Raw genomic sequence first — 26,328 nt, 5'->3', positions numbered from 1 at the left:
TTATGGATTTCTTCCTTTGCCTAGTCAGAGGATATCTCTGGCTGCTTCTCTGGCTCCGAATCATTCAATCTGTTTATGCAAATCAAACTTTGTGTTTCTGCTCTTACATTTGAGTTTATTACTGGTAACACATAATGCTAGTCTGGATGCGGGGGTCTTCTCTGAGAAATGGGGTAAGATTAGAGTGGGGGGAATCATTGTGATTCTCTATTCAAATCTCCTGAGTAAGACAAGCCAGAGAATCCAATGTCCAGTCCAAAATTTCCTCTGAAATATCTGCACGTATCAGAAAGTCAGTTTAGGTTGACTGTAAGTGCTGGTGGGTCCACCACAACCCTAGGCATGATGTTCCTGTAGTTAATTATCCTTGGGGTTTGACGATAGTTTTAAAGCTTTGTTTCTAGTTTGAACTTGTCAAACTTCAGTGGTCAGCTATGGCATCATGCCTGGTTTTTTCCCCTGATTAAAGAGCCATCTGTTATCAAAAATCTTTCACATATGCATAATTAAATATACTATTACCATCTCACTTCTTAAATTTGTGGTTAAATTAAGCAGGATGAGCTTTCTTGGGATTCGAGGCATGATTTTTAGACCTTGGATACTTTAGTTATTTCTTGCATTTGTCCCAAGTTTTCATCTAAAAATGCCTGAAAGTGACATAGCATGTCACTAACAGTCTGGCAGGTGCTGTGTACAGAAATATTTTCGGCTCCCTTCATGTTTTTATATTTATCTCCTTGTAATTTGGAGGATTATTTACCGCTTAGCTGCAGGTCTGCATGGAGCTCTCATAAAATAACTATCTGAAATGATTTCCAAATTCCCTTCAGGTTTTACTCTCCGAAGCATAACCAACCATCTCTCTTCTTAGGTGAACAGCACCAGGAAAAAGCTCGTTGTCCAAACAACTCAGCACTCCATGCATTTGTTGTATAATTTATTGTTTTTCACCAAAGAGGCTTGCTTGTGCTTGTCATTTAACAAAAAGTCATTCTCATATGACTTCCAGTCATTCCTTACACCTTTATATATAACAGTTGCCTCCTACTTAGGTTTCTTTCTATTCAGGATGGGAAATTGTCCCTTTTAAAGCACTGTGTTATGTAGAACTAGTTTTTATCCACACACAATTAGATTAGTTTATAATCAACTGAACTTTAATTCTTGATTTCTAATTGAAATCTAATATACTTTTACCCTTGCCTAGTTGCTGTGATTTTTTTTCTAAGAAGTTGTATTCTTCAGAAAATTAAAGATATGTTGTTGAGGAAAATTACTGGTACGCGTTCCCTTCCTGGAGTCTGTCCTCTCATGTCATATTTATGTTTGAAAGGGCTTTTTATCACATTCCTTTCTGATTGACTGGTTGACTGCAGATCGGTATTGATACCAAGACAGTAATGTGCCTGTTAATACATTGACCCATATCTACTCTAGATGAAATGAGCAATCACTTTAAAGCAGATAGTAGAGTCTTTGTTATACCACACAGCTTGCCTATCTCTTCTGTCTGTCCTGATGGTTTTTAATGTTGAAGTCATTTGAAAAATTCTAGTAGGTTTCAGAAATAGTAGTGAATCGCACTTATTATCAGAAGTGAATTTTTCTCGCTCTGTTCATTATCCAAGTTTCACTGTTGACATGTAAACAACTGTTTTGGTTTTCTTTGCATCCCTTTACATTTTCATGTTTTAGTTTTGAATCTTATGTTCAGGTAATGGTATCATACCTTCTGAATGTCCTCCCTAATGGATACTAGTTGAAAGTCCTGCTGAATAATCTAGTTTGATTGCTATCCAAAACGTTAGGCAGTCCCACTAGAGAGAGAAACTTCCAAGGTTTATGGACTTCAGTTTGCAGAGTGGGCCAGATAATCCACAGGATATCGCTTACCTAGCCAGTGTTTAATCTCCTGTACCTTCTGCAATCTGTTTCTCTCATTTGCGCATCAGGAAGGATTCCCAAGCAGACTGTCTCTCCCCTCTTTTCAGGGAGCTTTAATAACTTAATAAACATTACTGAACATGGCCCAGGTCTACTTCTGCTTTATGTTCTGTGATGAACTGGGCATCCCTTCCTCAATTTTTTACTGTAGAAAACAGGGTCCTTTATTGCCATCACTTCATTCTCCGACTGAATAGGTGGTTGCCTTGTCTCTGAGTGAGTGTACAACTCTTTTGCTCTTCAGGATGAGTGGTTGCCCATCCAAAGGGTTAATTATTTTTTTTCCTGGCAAACTATTGACTTTCCCTGTGTGGGAAGCCTCTGTCTTTGGACAGGAAGCAGAAGGTGCATCCTTTGCAGTAGCTGGTAGCTGGGTCACTCTTGGCTAGTGTCAGTGGCCATAGGGAGCTGTACCTTTGGAAAGAAATTCTGTGTTTCCTCTTGCAAAATGTCTCAAAAATTGTTTCTACCATCAGGTTTACCTCTTTGCTAGTGTAATTGCAGCAAGGGCAGATAGCCTAAGTGTAAGTGGAGTCGGTGTGGATACATCTAGTGATTCATGTCCTGGAAAAACATGATTTTCCTGTTTCTGTAGTAGAGACATTGTTTCTGGCTGTCTGCTTAGAGCAGTGGCTTAGTGTTTGGGAAATGTTTGCAACTGAGGACATCTGCCTTTTTTTTTTTTTTTAGATTTCTTTCTAACAAACAAAATCCTAAACAGAAAAACTTGCAAGCCTGAAACTTTATTCTCGTATTTCTAGGCTAGATATCAGGATATAATTGCATATCTATAATAATAATGGTGATAAAACCCAACCAAACAACAAACCCACAGTTCAAAGGGAATAATAAATCAATGGGTTACCCAATCTCTTTGCATGTGAAACATTCATTAGCATGTTGTTTTGAGTTTTATTTAATGTGTATGACTTCCTGAAAGTATACCAAAATATTATTCAAAACAAATTGATAAATACAGAGGTAATATTTAAAAAAACAGAATGAGAAACTTGCTTACTTTATAAGTCAGTTTTCATATGTCAAAAAATCATTCAAAGCACTTAGAAATATGAAATTATTCCAGCCTATGGACATAAATTCATCATAAATGATCTCCTTCAATGTTAAAATGTTTCAGGCATACCTTAAGAAAAAAACAAACCACCAAACAAACAAACCCCAAACCACCGACAAACACCACCACAATCAAAACTCCATAATCTCCAAGTTCCTTGTGTGCTCTTTTTCCTGCTGTCCACTATTCCCAGGGTTCGTCATCTTGTGCTGTCAAGTGGGTCATAAGTCATACCAGTGGTGACTGTTTCTAGGTCAGACGGTAACATGTTGGGAAGAGTAATTTTGTAAGATGCACAGAAATAGTATTTTACTTTTACAGTAGGAAAGTACTGACTTGCTACAAATCACTACATTAACTTCACACCACAGACTCGTTTCACTGAACTGATAGTAGTGACCTACCAGTTTTACAGCTGGTACAGTAAGCCATCTCAATATTTTTTGAAAAGAGGAGGAAAGGAAAGGGGAATTTTAGGTTACATGTTTCCAAAGGTGGTAGGGGCAGGCACTGAACTGTCTTGGTAGTTACCCTAGCTGTTCTGTTATCTTCATGGCTTATTATGCATCAGGCACTTAGCATATTTGCACTGGTTTTAAATGGTATTATAGTAGTTCAAACTGCAAAACCAGGCTAATATGCTCTGTCTTTATTAGCATCGTACTTTAGCATCTGAGCAAAGACATGTCATAAAGTTTTTATTTAATGAACAAGTTACCCTTGAAGACTTTTCCTCCCGCTCCTTGATTGTATCTGTTAAAACAAAGAAGGGCAACTAGTAAAAAAGCAGTGGTAGGGAGGGAAGGCATGCTTTTAAGAGAAAAATTTATACATACAAACATTGAGATCTTGTAGATCAGATCACATGATTTAAATGTTACAAAACTTCTGATAATAATGCAGGTGAAGTTGTTCTGCGGGCTGATGGTGACTAAAGTCTTTGTTTTCCATCCTTCCTAGAAATTAAGAAGCCACCAGTGGCCCCCAAACCAAAATTTGTGGTAGGACACAAGGCGACACCTCCACCTGTTGCACCGAAGCCAGACGTTGTACTTTCTGGTGTTATACAAGCAGCAAGGAAAACCAAGCCAGCAATTGCACCAAAACCAAAGGTTTTCAAGAGCTCATCCATTCCCGAAGTTAAACCTCCATCCTCTACACAAAAAAGCACAAAAAGCTTTGAGGAGCACAGGGGAGATTCTTCTCAAACGCTAGACCACTTGAACTATAAAAATGAAGCCTCGGAAGGGAGTACTGATAACACAGCGTATATTCTACCAATGTCATCTTGCAAATTTGAATGCTTTCATAAGCTTGGAAATGGGGAGAACACCTGTAAAACTGAGATCATTTTTGAGCGCTTTGAAAACTTAGAGAACATCAAAGTCGGTGAAAAAACTGCACTGGCTCTGGGGAATAGTCACAATGAAAAACTGGCAAATAGAAATCAGGTGGTTTTGAAAGCCAGCATTTTGGAAGAGAAACTTAAGGACGTTCTAACTCATAGTGTGTTTCCTAACAGCAGTCCTGTGAGGCACAGGTATGCAGACAAACTTGGCAAAGGGGACAGCAGTAGTTCCAAGAATGACATTAAAATAGAGTTTATGGAACTTGTACAGTCTTCATCTTCTGAGGTAGCTAAAGGAAAGCAACAAAATACTGACCGTAAGCTCACTGTGGATGAGTTTCAGATGTCTGAAATTTGTTCAAGTTTGACTGAAAATAACCACAGTTGCTCTTGCCCATTGGACCAGAAAATCCTAGAGAGTGAAAATTTAAGTAGCAATAGTACGTTTTCAGGTGAAATGCGTATGAAAGCAGATGCTGATGAAGCTTCCTCTGAAATATCTTCAGTCCTGACCTCAAAAGTGCTTCCTATCCCTAAGCCTAGAAAGCCACGTGCTGCATGTCTAGTCCGTCAGGATGGCATAGACACCACAGGAGAAGGAACAAAGGAACAATCTAATTCAGAGAAGGATTCCTTTGGACTTGTGGAACAAAGCTTTAAAAAGCCAGCAAAAATTAATATCCTTGGTCAAAGTGTTTGTTATAACAATAATACAGAAGTGCTTCATCCTGAAAAATGTGAGATAATTCAAAGCAATACAGACAAAATACATCAGGTGAACGAACCTGCTACAGAAGAGTCAACTTCACTGTCACACAAAACTTTTGATTTGGTGGAAAGTGTCGAATGTTCTTTAGATGCGGATCATAACTTAGTTAACTCCATGGATGAGATGACAGATGATACCAGTATGCTAGATGCTGTGGACAAAAGGACTAACTTTGTCAGATGTGATACTTTGTCCATGAGTTTGCCAAAGCAACTCAAATTAACTTGCAGTCAGCACTCATCAGCTTCCAATAGCCTCCGTGTTTCCCCACAAAAATTGGAAGATAAAGAAGTTAAAATAAAGGATGAAAGTTCTCCAAGAATCGTTCCTAAGAAACCACAGAGGCACAGTCTACCAGCTGCTGGCCTGCTGAAAAAAGCTGCATCAGCAGAGCTTGTGGAGAAAAGTTCTTACACTTCCAATGAGGACAAATTGAACAGCGTTCTGGAAGGATCTCACTTCACGCGTCCACCTGCCAAGGAGCAAGGCGCACTGTCATCCTGTGACATACCAAAACGTTCTTCTGAGAAACCTGTCTGGAAGTTACCTCATCCTATTCTTCCGCTTTCAGGAAACTCTGAATCATTAAAACCTGCTAACATTGCTACCAGCTTCAACCACTTGACTGTTGTGACAAAGCCTAGGGCCAAATCTCTCTCTTCTGTGGACATGGAAAGGACAGGCAAACCTTGCAAAGATCATCAGAAGAAAAATAGCTTGAAAAAATTTCTCAACATGAAACTGTCAGTTTGCTTAATGAAAAGTGACTTCCAAAAATTTCTGTCTAAAGGCAGCCAGTCAATGGATAGTGCTATTGCCAACCTTTCCACTGGGGATGGGTATGGAAGTGGTAGCAACCGGAATATAGCATCTGTAGGCAGTGAAAGGAAAGCTAAATCTGCCAAGGTGCATTCTGTAGAAATAAGTAGTCCAGCATTACAGAAGAAGAGGCAGAGAAACAGAAGTCAACCTGAGATGCGAAGTAACCAAAGGCTTGAATCTTTAGATGGGCATGTACTTTTGGGAGACAATTTGTCACAAATGTGTTTGAATTCTGTAACCAGCACTTATGCCCCAGAGTACGAGAACGTTCGTCACTATGAGGAAATACCTGAGTATGAGAACTTGCCTTTTGCTATGGGTGCTAGAAGAAATCTCTGTTTTGAATGGCAGAACTCCAGCAGCGTGGAAGACCAGAGTCCTGGCCTCTATGAGGCTGAGGAGCCTTGTGAAGCTACAAACAGCCGTTTGAGACTTGGCAGGTAAATTAAAGAGAAAAGGGAAGTTGAACAGGTCCATCGCAACTCTGTTGGTTGTAAACATGCTTAGATGATGACTTGGGAGGCTTTACCGCTTTCGTTAAATGTCAGCAGGACAGTCGTTGCTGTGTATCTTTATATGCTGTTGCTGTTTTGAAAACTATTGACACTTGATAAAGAGTCAAGAGGAAAAATAAGCTAGTTATTCCTCATATATGGTAAAAATTTGGGAAACTAAAGTATGTGCTTTTCCAGATTTAAAGCAAATCAGATACAGTCATGTGTTCATATTCAAGAATACTTAAATGAGGAGGAATGAACCTTACCAAAGTCTCAGGATGAACTCGTATAAGCGTCCATGGAGTGTGTAGTTGCTAGGTTTGTAGGGGGAATTAATATATTTTTAGATCAGCTGATAGAGCTGGGAAAAGCAGACAAGCTTTTAAGTATGCAAATTCTTCATCAGATCTTGAAATCTTTTTGGGTATAACAAAAGCTATTGCCTCTCCCTGAATATAGTGAGTTTTCTGTATCTCCCTGTGCTAGCACATGCAATAAAGGTAGTACTTGTGCACAAATTGAGTATGACTTGCACAGAATATTACTGAAAGACAGAGTTTGGTGACTCTGCGGGTTGCTGCTGTGTTGCGTTGTCTTGGGAGGTGGTGGAGACAGATAATATCAGCAGATACAAAAAGAGATTGGACTGATTCACAGATATGCCCAAAACAGATGCTAAATGGAATAAGCAGGTAATATCTGTAATACTGTGATTGTGGATGCTGGGAAGAGAAACGGACCACAGAGTGGCCAGGCTCATAAGGTCTCCCTAAATAGCATCGCTTACTGTGTCCGTCAGAGTGAGGTAACAAGTGAAGCATTGTTTTGACCCAGTATGGTATTATTTAACTTCTTAACTTCAGCTAATCAGTTGGTCTTATAGATCCTCAAGATTTATCTCAAACCACCAGTAAGGATTTGAATGAAATATGCAGCCTGTATACTTCATAGTCCCCCGCAAACTTATTTTAATTCATTTAATTTTGGATGTGTGTGGAGCAAACATGTGCTACAAAGAATCAGAGAGATGGCTATTCTTTAGGGGAGCATATCCTCTTGTATAGGAGATGACAAATATTTTAAGTGGCATCCTGTATTAATAATTGTTTATGGAATTTATATCCACAACATTGGACTGTTTGATGGAAAGCATGAAGCCTTATCATGGGAAGTAGGATTTCTGGTTATGGGCTTGGTATTGGTATATTTATTCATGTGGTCGTTGAGTGTTCTTCTTTTTTAAGTAGGGTGTTTCTTGGTTTTGTCTTGGCATAATTTAAGTTCCTGACTGAGCGTATACTTTTTGTTTAAATCTAATCTTTGGGTATCTTTTGGGGGTTTTGACCACACTCTCTTAGTATTCCCTTGATTTGGTTTACCTAAGAAGGGTGAGGCCAAACTTAAATAAGGATATATTGTATGTGTTCGTGCAATCTATTTTGGTTTGTGTTGTGGTTCTGGATCAGGTGAATGTATGTCTTTGCTTTAGGAAAAGAAAAGGACAGTTTTGCTGTATGAAGTGTGGTAGGCATGAGACTGCAGTTGCTCCTTGAGTGAAATTCTGTAGTTTTCCTATCTGAACGAGCGTGAGAGGTTTATAATTATTCCCTCTCCACGCAAACCTGGGTTTAAGTGATCTCTTGCACCCTGACACATCTGCAACTGTAGCTGCTCTCTGAGCTGGATGTTCTTGACATAACTGAGTTTCTGTTGTGTTTTCTTTAAAAAGCACATGTAGAAAACCATAACCAGACCCCTTTATGTAATTGTTCAAGGCCAAGCTGGATGGGGCTCTGGGCAGCCTGGTCTAGTGGGGTGTGTCGGTGCCTATGGCAGGGGGGTTGGAACTAGGTGACCTTTAAGGTCTCTTCCAACCCAAACCATTCTGTGAGTCTATGAAATGTTTATTTTAAACTAAATTACATAGTCAGAAACTATCTTAGGAAACAATTAATGCATGTAGCTACTTCAGCAGATCTCAGGGAACAAAGGAGACACAGCAGGGCAGCGATCTCCTGACCTGGATCACTTCTGCTGGAGGAGCAGGTACAGATATTCATTTTGGCTCTGGTCTGGGAGGTGTAAGGGTCCTTGCCAAGCGGAGCCAGGCAGGCAGCTGCTCCAGTTTTTCTATCTGTTATCTCAAATCCTTTGAAGCTTCTTTATCAATGTCATGTTACCTTTTCTGCATAGTTCTTTAAGAGCCTGTTATCATTTCCTGGGCCAGGCGGTATTATAAAACTGGTTAGAGAAACAATGCTGATGTTATTGAAATAACTACTGCTCATGTTTTCCTCAGCCTGTCAGAACATGCACTTAGCTCTTTTTCATAGATTGTGGCACATAAAACTCCTGTAATGCACTGCTAATGGAGATCTCAAAGCAAATTATGATTAAAGCCAAAGTACAAATGAGATTGTTCTTCTGAGAAATTCATGGACCGATTGCCTACGTTTCTAGTCATAATAGCACATATGCAGTGGATTAAGTCTGAATGCCAGATTTACCATTACCAGAAGAGTTTGGTGATGTCTTTACCCCATGTTACATTTCTTTCTGGAGGAAGAAATAAAATTTTCATAATGTACTCAGTGCTTTGGTGGTTACTGAGAAATTTCCTCCCAATCCCCTCTGGTGAAACCAGTATGTTTTAATGGAGAATGGTAATAGCTTCTGACGCTCTTATCCTAAATTCATATATCTTATTAAATTCAGATACATTTTGTTTGCTTGGGCCTTCCCACAGGGATTTACATGCAAATGGTGGGCCTGGGTAATTAATGGTGGGGCATCTGTTGTCACTTACCACTTGATTTTTGAGTTACTTGGTGTCATTGTCCCTACTACTGAAGATGGGCTTGGCTTTGAAAGGAAGAGAACCATTTTTTTGAGAAATGAATGATTCAGGCCTGAAAAGTGAGGTGTAAAGTCAGTGCTGCTGGTACCACCACAATTCATTTTAATGTTGTCAGAGGCCAGTGGTTGAAATGGTTTTGTTTTGAAGTAACACCTTTTTTTTTTTTAAAACTGTCCTGGTTTCAGCTGAGAGGATTGATTTTTTCTTCATAGTAGCTAGTGTGGGGATATGTTTCGGATTTGTGCTGGAGACAGCATTGATAATATAGAGATGTTTTTGTTCTATGGACCTATTGTTGAGCAGTCTTTACATGGGGCCAAGGCCTTTTCTGCTTCTTGCACTGCCCTGCCAGCGGGATGGCTGGGGGTGGACAAGAAGTTGGGAGGAGACACAGACAGGACAGGTGACCCAAACTGACCAAAGGGATATTCCATACTATATGACATCATGCTCAGTTTATAAGGAACTTGGGAGAAGGGGGCGGGGGGGACGGCGGCGTTCGGAGCAATGGCGTTTGTCTTGCCAAGTAACCATTACGCGTGATGGAGCCCTGCTTTCCTGGGGATGGCTGAACACCTGCCTGCCCATGGGAAGTGGTGAATGAATTCCTTGCTTTGCTTTGCTTGTGCGCGCGGCTTTTGCTTTACCTATTACACTGTCTTTATCTCAACCCGCGAGTTTTCTCACTTTAACTCTTCCAATTCTCTCCTCCATCCCGATGGGGAGGGAGTGAACGAGCGGCTGCGTGGTGCTCAGCTGCCAGCTGGGGTAAAACCACGACAAAAACCTCCTAATGAAAGAGCAATATTTATGCGTTGGTTGTCCTCTTCTTAGTGACAAACCTTTATTCTGAGGACAGCAAAATCTTACTTAAAACCAAAAGTAATGTTTGTCCAGTAATCTAAAGACGCAAAGCAACAGTGAAACGTGCCGTGGAACATCTGTCATGCTGCAGAAAACAGAAACTTAAACTGTTCTGGATTGTGTGGACTTCCTTTTGGTATTTGTTATGCTATTCTAGGCAAGAGAATTGTACTTCAGGTTGAGTGAGTCTGCTTCTTCACCCTTCAGGGAATAGCACACTGTATTTACTGGCTGCTTTTGACTGTTCCTTCAAGATGTTGCAAATGTACATGACTGTTAATTGATTTTGATGAAATTTATAGCTGTGTCATCATCATTGTGTTTCCAGCTAGGATTTTTCTTTCAAAAGGGCTGGGGGGAGTACCATGTGACAACAATCCTTTGAGCTCTTAATGTTGGTTTAATTAAACACTGCTTCCTATTTTCCCCACCCCTGCTGATTTAGAATAATCCATTGGTTTTCCAGAAATGGAACATCTCAATGCAAAATGTAAGTTTAGTTTTCCGGACTAAATTCTGCTTTGGTGACTGAGTCCCCAGAGATCAATTAAGTGTCCATGAAAGCCTTCCTGGAATATTGAATTTAGTATTGAAATCTGTGTGGTTAAGCACTTTGCTTTGATACATATTCCTCTTTGATGTACTGAACTTTGTTAGGGTTGAGACGTGCTTCTGATGAGCAGTATTGCACCAGATAAATGTGGTGTCGTTTAGGGATTGGCTACGTTAGAGAAGGGTTTTTCTTGCAATTGCAAAATTCCCATTGAAAAACATTTCAAGAGAAACATTAAATTCATGAAATACTGCAAGGTCTAAATAGTATTTAAAAATGGCTTTCAAACACTTATGCTGAGATTTGAATGCACAGAATACATTTTAGGCATTGAAGGTGTTATACATTAAAACCAACATTTTCTTTTTACTGAATTTTATTGAAGGATATAATTGCCTGATAAGTAGAGGCCAGGTATGTCGATTTTTTTGGATTTCATCTGCTTCTTACAGATGATAATGGCTTAGTTGCTGATCTGAAGAAGGCAGGTTCCTTTTCCTCCATCAGCTCTACAGTCTTGTCCTGTCCTCTGATCTCCCCCTGTGCTTCTGGCTGGTTTCTGCCACCCTTAGTTGTACGTTAAATTCTTTCTCTGCAATTTTACCTCAGGTTTTAATGGAATAGCTTTGATAATATGCTATTTAGGTTTCCTATCAGGCTTCATTATCTTCGGTCATGTGTTATTACTAACTTTCTTTTGTATTCTGCTTCCTTGAGCATGCCTTTTTCTTTTCCCCTCCCTACCTTGTGTTCTCATGTACATGTTATGCAGCTGGTAAGCTTCTGCCAACTCCGAGCGCTTGTCAGTAAAGAGTGAGTCAGATGACTCAAATCTCCGCTTCCCGTCCCCTGCGAGGCTGAATGCAAAACCCATCTGGCAGCTCAGGAGCAGGGAATGGACAAAACAATTCTTGGCTACTGGACATAAGGAATATGCTGTCTTGCTGACTTGTCACATTGTGCTATTTTATGGACTACGGGGTGTCTAATCAGGGTCCAAACCATTGAGAAATGGAAATATTGGTAGCACTGTTGCTTGGGAATATTGATGTTCTGACAAAAGGACTTTGGGAAGGAATTGAGTGTATGCAGATGGTGGGACCCTCATCCTGAGGCTGTATGCTGCTCTCGGAGCTCCTTCTCTTTCCCGGGGCTTAGTCAAATCACTGACCTTGGGTCTGGAATTATTCTATTTTGTAGTGTCAAGTTAATTATTTTATACTACGAGGGTAGCATGTGAAACTACATTAAAGACTTGCAGTGAATTTTTTATCTCGGGAAAGCATATGGGGGTGTTTTGGTATTAATTTTTTTTTTCTTTCCTTCCAAGAATCTTTATGCAAGTCAGTGTCTCCATGGTCTACTTTTCCAGTAAGAGTTTTCCTTAGTATTGGTGTAGTTTTTGATCATACCACTTCATAGTTTAGTCTGCTATACAAACTGAGATAAAATGCATATAGTATAAGAAGATATGTGCTCTGGGAAAATACTTAAATCTTCTAAAGCAATCACAGAATGGTAGGGGTTGGAAGGGACCTCTGGAGACCATCTAGTCCAACCTCCCTGCAAGAGCAAGATCACCTAGAGCAGGTTGTACAGGATATCTGTGTGCAGGATAATCTGGAAGTATGCCAATTCCCCTTTTTTTCTTAAATCAGAATAAATAGGAACTTTATTGCTTTAAAAGAATCCTGACACACACTTGTGCAAGTGTGTTTGAGATGTGCTGATTTCATCTGTTTTGACACTGGGGAAAGATTCTGAGTTCCGATGCTCTCCCTCTTCCATGAGGGAGAGGAAGCAGTTGGAGAACTGGACTGCACTTTTGCAATACCAAGTCCATTATTCTAGTATACAATCCACTCTTGAAAAGGTTTGAAAGGTCTTATGAAATGAAAACAATTGTGAAGATCTCCAAGACTGTCATGAAAGAGAATTTTTGTCTTTGGTATTTCTTTCACCCCTCTTTTCAAGGTCTCCCTGTTCATTTTTGTAAAAGAAAGAGGTGAATGAAGCCGGTTGACATGGACAGAGCACATAGGGAAACTTTTGACAGAGTTGGAGGTGCAATAATGAAGGACTTCTAATTTATCAGAAGGTATTACAAGCACTACATAAAAATAGATGTGGTTTAAGTTCTTGACGTTATCTTTTATTGAGTGTAGTTGGGGCTGGGTGTGATTGTGAGTAGGAGAGGGAGCAATCTGACAGTGGTGGCGGCGGCGATGAGGTGCACTGCCCAGCTGCTGGACAAATCCCTCTGCAGCTCTCCAAAAAGTTTGGTGGTTACTTTGGTCATCATCTTGTGCAGTCTAGAAAATTATATCATGTTAACCTTGGAGCATGTGCAGTCCATGTGCATTAAAAGAGTCATTTTGAGAGTAAATACAATGTTTATTATGAACCAAACAAGAAACTTTGCTGTCCTTCATTTCCCACCGAAGAAGTGCTCACCACAGATGGCAAAAAAGTCCTAACTGTGCTATTCCCATCAATTCCCTCTGGTACAATACAAGGATGTCCTCATCCTTCCTCCCGGTGTCGTTGCCTCAGCTCTGTGTGTCAGCTCTCACCTTCAGGCCAAACGGTGGCATGGTGTGATGTGGGGGAGCCCAAAGTGAGCAAAGCAGTGCGTTAAACCCTGCATCCTTTAGCCTGCGTCCTAACCCCCCTGTTTATGGATAGCAGGAACTCGGGTGTCACGCACTTTCATAAATGAATCTCCAATGTTATCTTCTTCTTTCCTCTTTTATTCCACGTTTGTTTTCTTCCTAATCTCAGCATTCTTTGTGTGTATTTCCTTTTCCTTAAGATGGAGGAAGCTAAGTTAACGTGTATTTTGTCGCTGGATGTTGGCCTCTCTCCCCTGCCTCCAACACGCATGCTCTGTATCCACTTGCCAACAGTGGTATAAATTGCAGGTTAAGAAAATGTAACTCAAGAGAGTATCAGATGTAGAATGGAGAGTCAAATGTGCCATGAGAATTGATGAAAGACCCATTTATATGCTTAACAACAGCCTTTTCCTGTGGGTTATTTTCAGCGTTGGCTCAGGAAATGTGCTTGTGAAGCTCCCTAGTACTCTGGTTTGTATGGTGATATTTTAACTGCAGCAAGGTCTAATGCAATTGTATATAGTAAAACTAAGATTTTTTTTTTTTTTTGATGTGGCATAAAATAAATGTTAGGAAAGAAAACAATCAGAATATTAACTTCAGTTTTTATTTAAATGCCAATAGTGGTATTACCCTGTCTCATTTACCCAACATTTATATTTGATCTTGTTAAAGATCATAGAATCACAGAATGATTTTGGTTGGAAGGGATCTCAAAGATCATCTAGTTCCAACCCCCTGCCATGGGCAGGGACACCCTCTACTAGACCAGGTTGTCCTGTTTCAATGAATTGACTTACAAAACTGTACCCAGCTGTTATTTCAATGCACTAGACAAAATTTAGGTTAAGGAATGCAAGGTTTATTTTAGCTACTAGAATCCAAGAAGTTTCTTTTAAAAACATTGTTGCACAAGTTTTAATTTTTCCTTAAAATTATATCTTTGTGCTTATGAAAAACTGTTCCACTCAAGCAGAAGTGGACTTAAAATCTCGAAGATGCATGTCAATAAATAAAAGGAGTTTTTATCAAAATTGCCATTTTGATAGCTTCATCTTGAGCCTGATGGCTCAGTGATTTCAACTGAACAGAGTTCAGTTGATTTTTCTATTGGTTTGTGGGGGTTTTTTTCCCCTCAGTGGTGTTCCTGGGGGTCGGATGTTCTATATTGATTTTGAGATGAGCTGAAAAGCTTAGAAGAAGTGTATAATCCCTTTATTCTTCTAATTTGTGCAAGAGATTAGAGGAAGAGAGAGCACAAGTCCAATCTTGCAAGCAGTTCATTTATTCTTTACAGCTAGTCTGTGTTGGTCTCAACCAACCTATTTCATCCTCTGTTTTTCGGCAGATTACCCAGGAAGCTGCATCAGCTCCCGTGCATGCAGACAGTCGTGTGTTTAAGAGTTAAGTCAGTCCATGTTTATTTTAGATCTAAGTCACTACCTTTTGAGTACTCTGCTACTTAGCTCTCTTTTGTCATCTTCTAGGTATCTGAAATGTAGAAAATGGAGTGCAATATGTTGTGCGTTATTTTTAAATTGAACAAGCAACTTTTTGAAGAGAGGTATTACAGCCCTGATTTCAGGCACAAAGTCATCCAAAAGTCATAAAAATAATGATGAGTCAATACAGAAGATACTTAGGGCCTTGCGTTAACTCTGATTTTAGTGAAGCAGAAGTAGTTATACATTGGAATGTCATGATAGCTCTGGCGAGGTAAAATCAATTTTGTTTGAAATGGGTATTAATAGCAGGTTTTATTCTCACTTGGTCTAAGTTTTCCCTTTCCTGTTTGATGCATTCAGTTTGAGATTTTGTCACATTTTTATTAGTTTTCTAGAAGTCTGTTCATTGTGTGCTGGAGCTGTGTGGTGGTTTTTCTTTTTTTCTTTTCTTTTTTTTTTTTTTTTTTTGGTGTGTGACTGGAAAGTAAGGTGTTACTTTTCTTCTGATCCTGCTGTCCTTTCCCAATAAAGGTTTTCCCACTAGGATCTGTTTTATAAGTTGAGAGAAGTTAGAATAGCAGGTTCTGATTGTAAATGAGTGCTGTATTTTGGTGGTCCTGTTTTATATTGTTTATCACTTCCATGCCAAGAGTTTTTTTCCAAAGGTCTTGCCCGTGAGTTTTGTTGATGTGCAGCTCTCCCTGTGAAATGAGAATTAATGATGAAGGCAGGCAAAAAGCTGTAAAATCTGCAAAGACTTCCCTCTACCTACCCTGGGAAGACAGGTAATCCCTCACAGTTTTGGGTGGTAATGGGAAGAACTGATGCAGTGACTCCTTCCCCTGTACAAGTCTCCAGGCAAGGGTTTAAATCCCTGGGTTTTGCCGCAGTGTTCCACTTTCCAGTACCAATGTTTGAGACCGTCCCCTTGTATCCTCTTGGATTATATTCTGCTGCGTCTTTTGGCACTTTTTCTGGGGCAGCCCCAGCAGAGAAAGGGTGATGCGACCATCTCCTGCTTGTCACGACGACAGCTGTGCCGCGCTGCTCGGGAGCTGAACTGGCCCGCTGCAGGCACCGCTTTTCTTCAAGTCTTTTAAAACTGAGACTTGTCCTTTTTTTTTTTTTTTTTAAATGTGGCTTTTCTATGGTGAGCGTGGAAACATCTAAAGCATGTGTGTGTGTTTATGTTGAACTTTCCAAGGAACTGAAGAATTGTCAACAAATAGTCTCACTGAAGATGGCTCCTGTGAGCATGGGAGGCTGCCTGTGGGGAGAGCAGTCCTTGGGCGCCTCTGGCCGCGGGGAGCTCGTGTTTCCAAATCGCAGCTAAATATGGAGATAATCTGAGAGCTGTTTGCACCTTTTTTTAAACCCTGCTTCTTAAAATTGTGCAGTGAAGTATGCACATGAATATATTGATCATAGCATGCCTGAAGTAGGGTGACCGACAGATTGCTTAAAAGTACAAAATTTATTAAGTGTGAAACACATATAAATACCTTGCTTAATTTTTTTGCTTAGAATGCGAGTCAGATGTATTTTTTTTCTTCTTTTTGGGGAAAGAAATAAGTGCTGTCTTGGGCTGAGGATAACAAATGCTAAACTAAACGCTGCTGGCTGCAAATACAAAGGATAACTTGGTTCCAGCAAGTCAGGTGTTGCAGTTTGCAACATGCTCAGCCAAGTATAGAAGGAGCTGCCAGTGGCATGATCTAACAGGCTAAATGTGGTGGCAGTTCTCGGCAGTGTTTGTGATATCCTCCATGCCCAGAAAACCCAGGTGTGAGCAGGGAGTGCCAGAGGTAAAGGCCGGGACAAAGAGGGTAGTTCTTGGTGTTTCTCTTGGCAGGAGCAAACTCCTGGCATTCCCACCTGGCCTCTTCCTGCAGCCAGTCAGCCCTTTGCCCAAGAGGCAGCAGACAGCTTTCAAAGTACAAGCAGCTCTGAACCAAAATCCATTTTAAATAATTGTCTTGAACTTCTCTTTTGACAGTGTATCACGGTCATCGAGGATCCTGACTTCCTATAAAATACGAAGCTGCTTATGCATGCATACGCTACATATCATATTGCTTAAAATAATTCTGTTTGAATTCTTGAAGTCTTTAAATTGCAATTTGAAGAAGTAACCTGACATGCACAAAACATTTTCAATTTGAGTTGCTCAGCTGGATACAGGTTGTTTCTGTTTGCTAGCTGTGATTCTTGAGGAGTGTATGCTTGTAATTGTATCCTTAAAGATCCTTAACCAGCCTGGAGAGAATATAGCTCAACTGTTATATGTGATGCAAATAATCGCGGATTCATTGCCCGCCTCTTGCTTCGTGGTGCCTTTTATTTTATTTTTTTTTAAAAAAGACTGGTGGTCTGATTCAGTCTGTAACCATGTCCCCTACAGAAGAGTAGCTCACAAAAGGAACTAATGAATCTCACAGGCATGATCTGTTCAGGCAGTTTTAAAAAATGTAAGTAAAAGGGAGATAAAGAGTAACTGTCTGTCACGTACCTTAACATCAGACCAATAAAAACTCCTGGTCTGTTGCCTTTTATGTTTTTGTTGGTCCTAATAATACAAAGAACTTATTTAAATCATTTAGTTGTCACTGCAGGAGAACAAATGGCATATCTTTAACGCTATCACGTTAAATCCTATTTGAGAGGACACCTTGCTATCTCTCTTGCTGTGAAAAAACACCATTTTTGGTAGAGAAGTTGAAGCTAAACCAACTTGGCTGTAATAAGATAACTGGTCCCCAGTGCTGGCAGCCAAGCCAGCACTGTGAAAGCTGCAGCCTTTCTCACGCTGTCCACTGTGCCTGGAGAGGAGAGACGTGATCACAGCTTCAGATCTTTCCATCTGTTTGTCTGTTGTTAAACCAGAGAGGTGACTGGTGCTGTAGGAATAACTCAGATAAGTAAGCCACCTGGTCCAGGCTGCATTTCATCCTCATTTACTGCTTAATGGTCCGGTATGCCTGCAGGAGAAATGAAAAGCTGGGGGACATGAAGAGGGTGATGAGGGAGGTATTTTTTTTAGCTATACTGGCAGACAGTTACCATTGTTCAGAGAATCTGAAGTTTAAATGATGAGGTGAATATGATGGATTAGGGTCCAGGTGCATCTGTAGTGTTACGAAGTTCATCTTTATGCTTTCCAGACTGGTTTGCAAAAGGAAATGTGTGCTGACATTGGCTGCTTCAGGATGGTTTTGGAGCTGAGATATTGCAGCAAAATGTAACTCATCCAAAAAGTACATTAATTGATGTCTTCATTAATCTTGCTGATCACTAATCCCTTCATATATTTTCTTAAAACTTCCACTAGTTATCTTGGTTAGTATTAATTATTATCTTTGTGTTTGGCCATGTATGCTTGCTTTCTAGAACTGATTTCCTTTTTAAAAAAAACTAAACCAACCCACCCCCCCCAAAAAAAACCACCCCCAAAATACCCACCCCAAAACCCACAAACAAATCAATAACAAACCTGCAGTAAATAAATATTAAAGACATTGAAATGTTTTAAATAAAAAGTTTTAAATTAAAGCAAAAGGAAATTCACTAAACCAAATAAGTTTATTAACCAAGCAATAATTTTCCTTTTGCTTTGGCATTCCATGAGCATCTTCTTAAATTGTTTTGGGATCTTAAGTTGATTTTTGTATTTATAGCCTTTATTTCTACATCAAAAGAAAGATTCTGAGTTTAGATAGGCCCTAACAGAAAAGACGTTGTAGAGCTTTTTTATTTCCCTTTAGTCTTCTAAGTCTTTTTTATCCTTGGGATTTTCCAGAAGTGTACAACTAGGATCCATTAAGAGAACTGGTCAGGCATGCTGCCTTACCTACAGCTATTACAAGTATGAGGTGCTATGAAAAAATACAGCAGCCTTATCAGCCATTGCCTCCATAGAGAGCCAGTGTGCTTTTAGGTCTCGGGGAAAAAAAAAAAAAAAAAAAAAAGAGCTGAACATGCCTTAATTATTGAAATTGATTGCAGGGACTGGTGATACTAAATACTGAAAATGGATGAACAGTAATAGTAGTTGTTGCCTCTCTGGAGGAAAGTGAGATGCAAGCGGCTGTGAAAGGATTGTGAAATGCTGTAGCAATACAAAAAGGATTTGAGGTGAAATATTATCGTAGGATATGCTTATGGGCTCTCTGATGTTTTGGTGTGTGTGTTTTAGTTGAGCAGGAACTTCAGTTTGTGTAATTTTGCCTGTATGTTGAAGGCTTTCTTTAAAAATAAACAAACAAACAAAAACACCCACCAAGTTCGCAATGAAATATTGGAGGAAGAGACAGAAGAAGGATAAAGATGCTGGGACGCTCTTACAAAAAGCAGAGTAGAATGGACACTTCTTTTAAAATAACTAAAGGATGAGAAAAGAAGAATTTAGCAGAGTGTTGAGTGCGAGGTTCTGTTCATTCAGCATTCCTACATATTTTTGATTACATACTGGAAGTAGAAAAAACATCTAAAAATAATGAAGATCACAAGGAAACGTGTAAAGCAGCAGCGTGGATGAATCTATTTTAGCAAATACTTTGGAGCTGTGGAAACTTGCTTTTTAGTAGTTCTGGTGATGCTAACACTTGAAGTAATTCCAATATACTATAAAATTCTGAATGTTGGGGCATTCCAAGGCAGAGAAACTCTCTGAATCATCTCAGTCAAGCTTAAAATTCTAATTGCCTTCTAACTGAATTGGGAACTGAGACTGAAATGTTAATTGTGACTTCAGGCTATAATGTCCTATGCAGTGTCTAAATCAACAGTGCCTGAAAGTGGAGCCTCAGGTCTCTCTGAGGCTTCTATAATAATACAAATAAGCTAGTCTGAACTAGTCTTGGTCATCTTTTGAAGACAATAAGAGGTTTTTATGCTGATTAGGATTTATTTTTCTGGCTGTAATAGCTTGATGGCAGTTCTTAAGTTTTGACAGTTTATCTTGCTTGCATGCCTAACTAGGACCAGCAAGTTTTGTTTCATTAATATTTTACTATCACATTAGGAAAATACAGCACAATGTATATGCTTTATCCCATAAACTGCTCATTCTGAGGCAAACTAATGATCCCTTCATTTTATGTGTCAAAAAAGCCCCACATCTATATTTAGGTAACTTGCTCATGAGATATGGCAAGATATTCTTACTCAGTGGGCAGCATGGTGAGTTGGCAGTGACGGTGTTTCACATGACTGATAATGCAGAAGTTTCTCTTGGTAGTGCTGTGGGTATGACAAAGAATCGTGACGAAGAGGGAACAAGATAGAGATAGTTCACAGTATCCCCAAAATACCTATCAGAAGAGCTGCTTAAAAATTGATATGCGGTAGAAAAGAGTCTGTTTATTTAAAGATTTACTACTATTTCCAGAATCACTTAAAGGCTACAAAGGATACCACTTCGTCCAGAGGTAACTTTAAGAGACCTATATATACACTTACGTTATAGTTGACTTCAGAGGTAAAAGTACAGAAAGAGTAATAATTAAATACAAAACTGCTTTCTGTTTCGACAGAAAAGGCAGAGCATTTATGAGGAAAGGTTAAGGCGTAAGGTACAAGGAGAATCACATGTTCTCCAGTACTGATAAAGGCAGATCAACACAGTGACTTTGTCACCAGTTCCTCTGAAGAAGAGGACGCAACCGCAGATACCACCAGGAGTGCATCTACCCATGGCTATGTGGGGATTGCATCCTATCCCTGAACTGACGGCTGCTTTGATTCTGGAAGATGGCTGGGTGTGAACTGACTTTTGATCATTAATCATTTAATCATCCACTGTGTTTTTTCTTTAAAAAAAAAAAAGAAGAAAAAATTAAAACCACTAAAAAACCCTGAATGAAATGTATTAGGTGGAAGAACCTGAGGGCTGCGTTAGGCTATGAGCTGAGCAAATATAGGATAAAGACATATAAGGACTACTCTGAGGTGCTTTGACTGGTAGGGCAGATACTGTAGGCAAGATTTGGTAGATGGTTCAGCTCTCGTAGTTTCCTTTACGTGAATAGTAGGTGCATATGTACCACAAAGGCAAGAAAAGGAGTTGACTGCTTAGACGTTGTTGTGATTCATAGGAAGGAAAAAAACCCCACATATACATTGAGTGGCTCTCATTTGTGGACTTTTACTAAACATTCGAAATCATCAGTACTTAATTGTTAAACAGTTTTAGTAGTTTTTTACTGAAACTTTCTATTAAATAAGCCGATTCTTCACCCAATGCAGGCCAACTAGTTTGATCTTCATCCTTCAGTGTCGACAGGATTATGTTTGTGCAAGCAAAATACAGCCTCACCTAGAAATATGTTTGTTTCTGACTTCAAAAAGGGCAAGTTTTCTACAATTTTAAATGTTAGTACAGTTGCTCTGAAAAGTTTAAATGGAAAATGATAGCAAAATCTGGGACTGGGCATCCTGTTGAATGTGCTTAGGCAAAAGAACTGTGATTTCACAAGTGTGGCAATAATGTTTTCTTGCTGGGAGGGAATCCTAGTTAAAGGAAGTTAAAGCAGCAATTAAATTAATATTAAGGATAGGAAAAAGGGCAACAAAATGTACATAACAAAAGTAAATGTTAATGAATAGGGGACTAAAAAGTGAATCCCAGTGTGGTTAAAGTGCTTAAGGCATTTTACAGTGGTGGGGGGGGAAATCCCAGATCAGTTGTAGATTCAGTGACAGATGTGAATAGTAAAACTGTAAATAATATAGTAAAGGAAGGAGTAGCAGTAGTTATTTCTGTTGCAGGCTTTGAATAAAGTAGGGGGATAGATCTGCCTCATGTAATATTACAGATGAAATAAAGACAGTTGTCATCTATAAAATGAAAGGATATGAGATGGCATCTGCTAAAATAAACATTCTCAGGCCAGCAGGCCATTTCTCTGTGAATTAGATAGACTAGACAAGGAGTTTTCTGAATTGCTGAAGTTAACAGGCAACTGCAGAAGTCTTAGCATCCTGCCAGTGCAGTTCCAGGGGAAGCTCCAGTGAAAAGCCACTTTTATTCACCTTCCTGAAGCTTGTGGAGGTTCTATGGGATCTGTCCCTGGGGTACTCCATGCACTGTCGTCCTCAGTGCTCGTCTCCTTGGTGGACACTCTCTTTCTGCACAAAGTTGGCAATTTCCAAACTGAAATAACTGGGTGTCTTTTTGCACCCTGGGTGCTGCTGTCTTGGCTCAGGGTCTCATTTGAACTTGTGATAAGCTTGCAGTCTCCTTCCTCCCTCCCATCCCATTCATTTCCGGGAGACAGCAACTGCTTGGGTGTTTCCTGAGTCCTTCCTGTGTTGTCTTAATAGAACCAAGCTATTTTAATCTCTTCTACATCTTTGCAGCTGACCAAGGTCTGTCCGCAGGCCAACTTATCTTGTCTTCCTCTTTAAATATATTTCTATTTATGATCAGCATTTGTGCGTTGTCTTGTTTGTTTGGTCTTGACCACTGAATAATCCACACCTTGCTGTGGCTGCCAGAGCATCCTTACAGAGCTGGTGTTCCTTACTTCTGCTATACATGTTACTGGCAGCCACTTCCTGTGGGATCCATGCTGACATGTTTTCTTACTGGTACCTGTCACATTTGGAGGTTGTGAGTGTGAAGAGTTGCCCTCCATCCCTGCTTGCTTGTGATTCAAAGTTAGGAAAAGAAAAGATCAGTTGTAACCATCCCTTGTGTGGGGAGGCAGAGGGCAGCTACGTGGAGAAGCATGTAGCCCTGACATATGTTGGCGGCACAAAATTAGGTGTTGATCAGCACAGTGAGATCTCTGCTGGCTGCAACAGCTTGGGGACAAGGGTTTCTGGATTTGCTTTTTTGTTCATAGGGTAGCTAATCACTTTTGGCTCATATCACAATAAGCTTGTGGCATTCCAGCATCTCTTTGCAGGCCTTGAACGCAGATTATGTGAATTTAGATGTAGCTTTAGTGTAATTGGCAATTACCGGAGGTTTTTAAGGATTAAAAGTAGGAGCCCAGGGATTTGCTGTGTTTCTGAGTAACTTCACCAAACTTCAGATTCTGTTTTACTCTAGGGTCTGTTTTCTTCTTTATCTTTCCCAACCCCCTTTTTCTTATTTTCTTCTAGAATTGCATTGCTTAAATCTCTGCTGAAGTTGTCAAGGCTAGTTAGAGGAAGAAGGTTGTGTGCCTGTCTCATCCAATTTCTGTATTGCAAATATGGCTGAAACTAATGAAAAGGGACCTCTATAATCATTGTACAGCAGCAGAAGGTTATATTTTATAGCTGTGACAGCTACATGGAAGGAGTCTATCTCTGATGGATTGGAGTGTTTAATCACAAAAGATTCTGCTTTCTTGTTTTTAAGAATTATTGGACAGAACGATTATAATATCCCATCCCTGATGCAGTTGTTTAGTGTATGAGTTGAGAAACAACCCTTTATATATACACGCATCTAAAATTTCAGACAGAAAGCTCTAGTCTGAGTATCATATCTGGAACAAGTCCTGATGCTATGAGGTAGAGGAGAGCAAAACAGCTATGATCTTTCTTTATCCTTCCGGCGTACAGTACAAATGTTGCACTATACGTGCACATAGCAATGAAGGACTAGATTTATCAAACTTTGCTGTCAGGCAAACTCTGATGGACAAGAATAACATAAATACTCTAAAGGTACCATTGCTTTTGCTCGCTGTCAGCGAGCATTGTATCAATATCAGCATAGATAAAACATTGCAGAGTTATGAGTCCACTGTGGAAAAGCCTACCACTGTCATCATCATCTTCAGACTACCCACTACTGGTTTCAGTATTTCTGATACCAAGTAGATGATTTATTGTGGAGTAAAACAGAAAGCTCCTTATATAAATAAAGTATGGTATGTTTATCGACTATACTTATTTTAATTTTAGGTCCTTAGAAGAACACCATGAGCATGCTAACGTGGTAATGGGAGATCTTCAGTCAGATGAGGAAGATATTATAAACAGTTCTGATGAAGATGATGACACAAATTCTGATTCCAGCAAAGGGGAGGCTGATCTTCAAGAAGATAAGCAGGTATCTTTTTATCTTTATATTTTGAAGATATTCCTCACTCTTGCACTTTTTATGTAAGCTGTAACCTGTTGGGATATTTTCAAATAAAAGGTGTTGAGTCAACTTAACATTATATATTTATTTTTTTCATTCTTATTGTTTACTTTTTTCTAAAATTTTAATTTAATATTTGTACATTAGCCTGATTAAGAGGTCAAGTTTAGAAATATGCCACTAGACAGCATGTGTTGCCTGGCATATTTGCTCTTAATCTTTCACCAAGTCGTGGAGCTGTAGACCTGCCTACCATGCCCCTCTAGCAGAGCTACATGCATAGATGTATGTTTAGAGATCTTCAGTTTTGAGACTTGTAAGGACCTTTTAATGAGGCTGTCCCCACCTCACAGATCCTAGAGTGCACAATGTCTCTTGTGCACTGAACAGTTAAAGTCAACTTTTGATTTGTCAGCCTTGGTGAAGCCCAAGGAAAGGGGCCAGGTGAAGGTTGTAAGGTCTGAGAAGGTCCTTCTGAAAAATCTCTCAGAAGCTGTGCTTTCGCCTGGATGCTCCTATTTCAGGGATCTCTGTCATGCAGCAAAGGCTGTGCCCCATTAACCATTTCTGTGTAGACAGCTTTCTTGCATTTGCAGGTTCTGCATACTAACCTGCCAAATCACAGCTTGGTGCACAGGGGTTGGATGACTGAACCAGTTTTTAATTCTTCCTTTTCAATGGCATGATCGCAAAGGGCTCAACCTGCCCTTCAGCATTTTCCTTAATTGACTGCTTTGGTGCTGAGGGGAGGCTGTTGGGGTGTGTGCGAGAGACCTGTCATTGTAGGATTGCAGAGCCACCTCTATGGCCCTTGGAGGAATGTAAGCCACACTTGACTGTTGTGGTTGAGGTCTGACCTTGTGCTAGCTTCTTATTTCATCTTCAAATGAGGAGCAGGAAGACAGCACTAACTAGTTAGAATGAAGTGAAGTTCTGGGGGTCCTATCCTTCTCCTTGGGGGCACCTGCTTTATTAGTAATCAGTTCTGGACGCCCTGACACCAGCCTGCCCATAGACCCGTGCCTCTCCTCAGCACCCATCCTGGCAGCTCTGTTTCCTTTGATAGTAGATATATTTGCTTCCTCTCCTTAAAACAAATAATACTTTAAAAAAAAATGCAATGAGACTTTTTAGTGCTGGAAGAGAAGGCTTGATGATGATATGTCAGACCTGAATGTCATTTAACCAAATCTCCTGAGAGGAATAAATAGGGGGAGGGAAAGAGAATCAAGGAAAAAGCTTGTTCCTGTGAAACTAAGCAGGACTGTACCTGTATTAGAAGCTAACTTACTTGCCTCTAGAAATGCCCTCAATCTTTCAAGACAGAGTTTTACAGGAAAGCGTCCCCAGTACGAGGCTTCTTGGGCAGGTTTCACAGGGTAATTCAGCGCTTGCTGTGCAGCATCTGCTCATCGGCTTGCTTCAGCCACCTGCGGCACGTGCGGCCGGCAGCTGGGGATTAACAACCACCTTCCTAACAGGGAGAGCAGCTGCAGAGGAGAACGAAGCAGCCTCCGCATCGGTCATCAGCTGGGCTTGTTTTTGTTTTTCTTTACCACAAGCATCTGGCTGTTTTGATGCTTTTTTTGTCTATTAGAGCAGCTACAAGGTTCCTTCCCAATGCCACGCCTGAAAGCCCAATTTGTATCCCTTCGGTTCTCCTGTTAGAGACTCTCTTAGGCCCAGACTATCTTTGGCTGAGCAAATGCAAAGTGGCCTTTTCAGTGCCAGCTGGTATGTGAAAAGTCTTTCAAATGGGGTTGAAAACAGACTGTGCTATTTCATTTTGTAATTGTTCAGCGGTAGCATCTTGTTCTCAAAATACTAATTTTCATCTCATTTGCAACTATCACATCTACAGTGATGGCAGATACCTTGCTCTGCATAATTGAGTTACATGTGAATTCAGTCTTGTAGGGAACGTGTCAGCTGTGCTTTCTAAAAAGGCATCGAGGCCTGAGGATGGGTGTTACAGTCTTGCCTGAATCCGATTGACCCTCACTGGGTAGATCTAAGTGGTTTTTGGAAATAAGTTTAATTTGAGATGTAAAATCCCAGCTCTGTATAAAGATATCTATGCAGTATATAAAATAAATGATGTATTTTGCATATATGGGATGCAACACCAAATTATTAAATTTAAAAATTAATTTTAATTTAGTAATTCTGCACTGTGTCAATTAAATACAAATAAAAAAATAATTCAGACTTATTTTTATTTTGAATATAACAATATTAAAACCAGCCTTTGAATAGTACCATCGGTTCTGTGGTTTGATTTCCAGCACTTGAGACTTGTTTATAGGTTCAGAGAAGACCTAAAGCTCCAGATGAACCTTGCAACACCAGTGCTTATGAACCAGTGGTTCTTACATGCAATGCCACCGATATCTGCTTTTCTAGATAAACTGTTCAATGCCTATATTATACTACCATACTCAATACAGTCTCCCCAGG

The 26,328-nt window shown here is 39.9% G+C and overlaps 1 protein-coding gene across 1 annotated transcript in view; it reads left to right on the top strand.

Annotated features, from left to right (window-relative positions):
- Positions 1 to 26,328, top strand: part of FGD6 (FYVE, RhoGEF and PH domain containing 6) — a 75,268-nt gene that overhangs the window by 5,751 nt on the left and 43,189 nt on the right. Inside the window, exons 2-3 of the mRNA XM_075748811.1 lie at positions 3,983 to 6,401; positions 23,691 to 23,838. Coding sequence (XP_075604926.1) covers positions 3,983 to 6,401; positions 23,691 to 23,838 — 2,567 coding nt within the window. The remainder of the gene's footprint in view (positions 1 to 3,982; positions 6,402 to 23,690; positions 23,839 to 26,328) is intronic.

Source organism: Balearica regulorum, chromosome 1 (genome assembly GCF_011004875.1).
Source record: "Balearica regulorum gibbericeps isolate bBalReg1 chromosome 1, bBalReg1.pri, whole genome shotgun sequence".
NCBI lineage: Eukaryota > Metazoa > Chordata > Aves > Gruiformes > Gruidae > Balearica > Balearica regulorum.
Note: the sequence above shows the minus strand (reverse complement) of the source record. Positions and strands in the feature narration are given on the sequence as shown.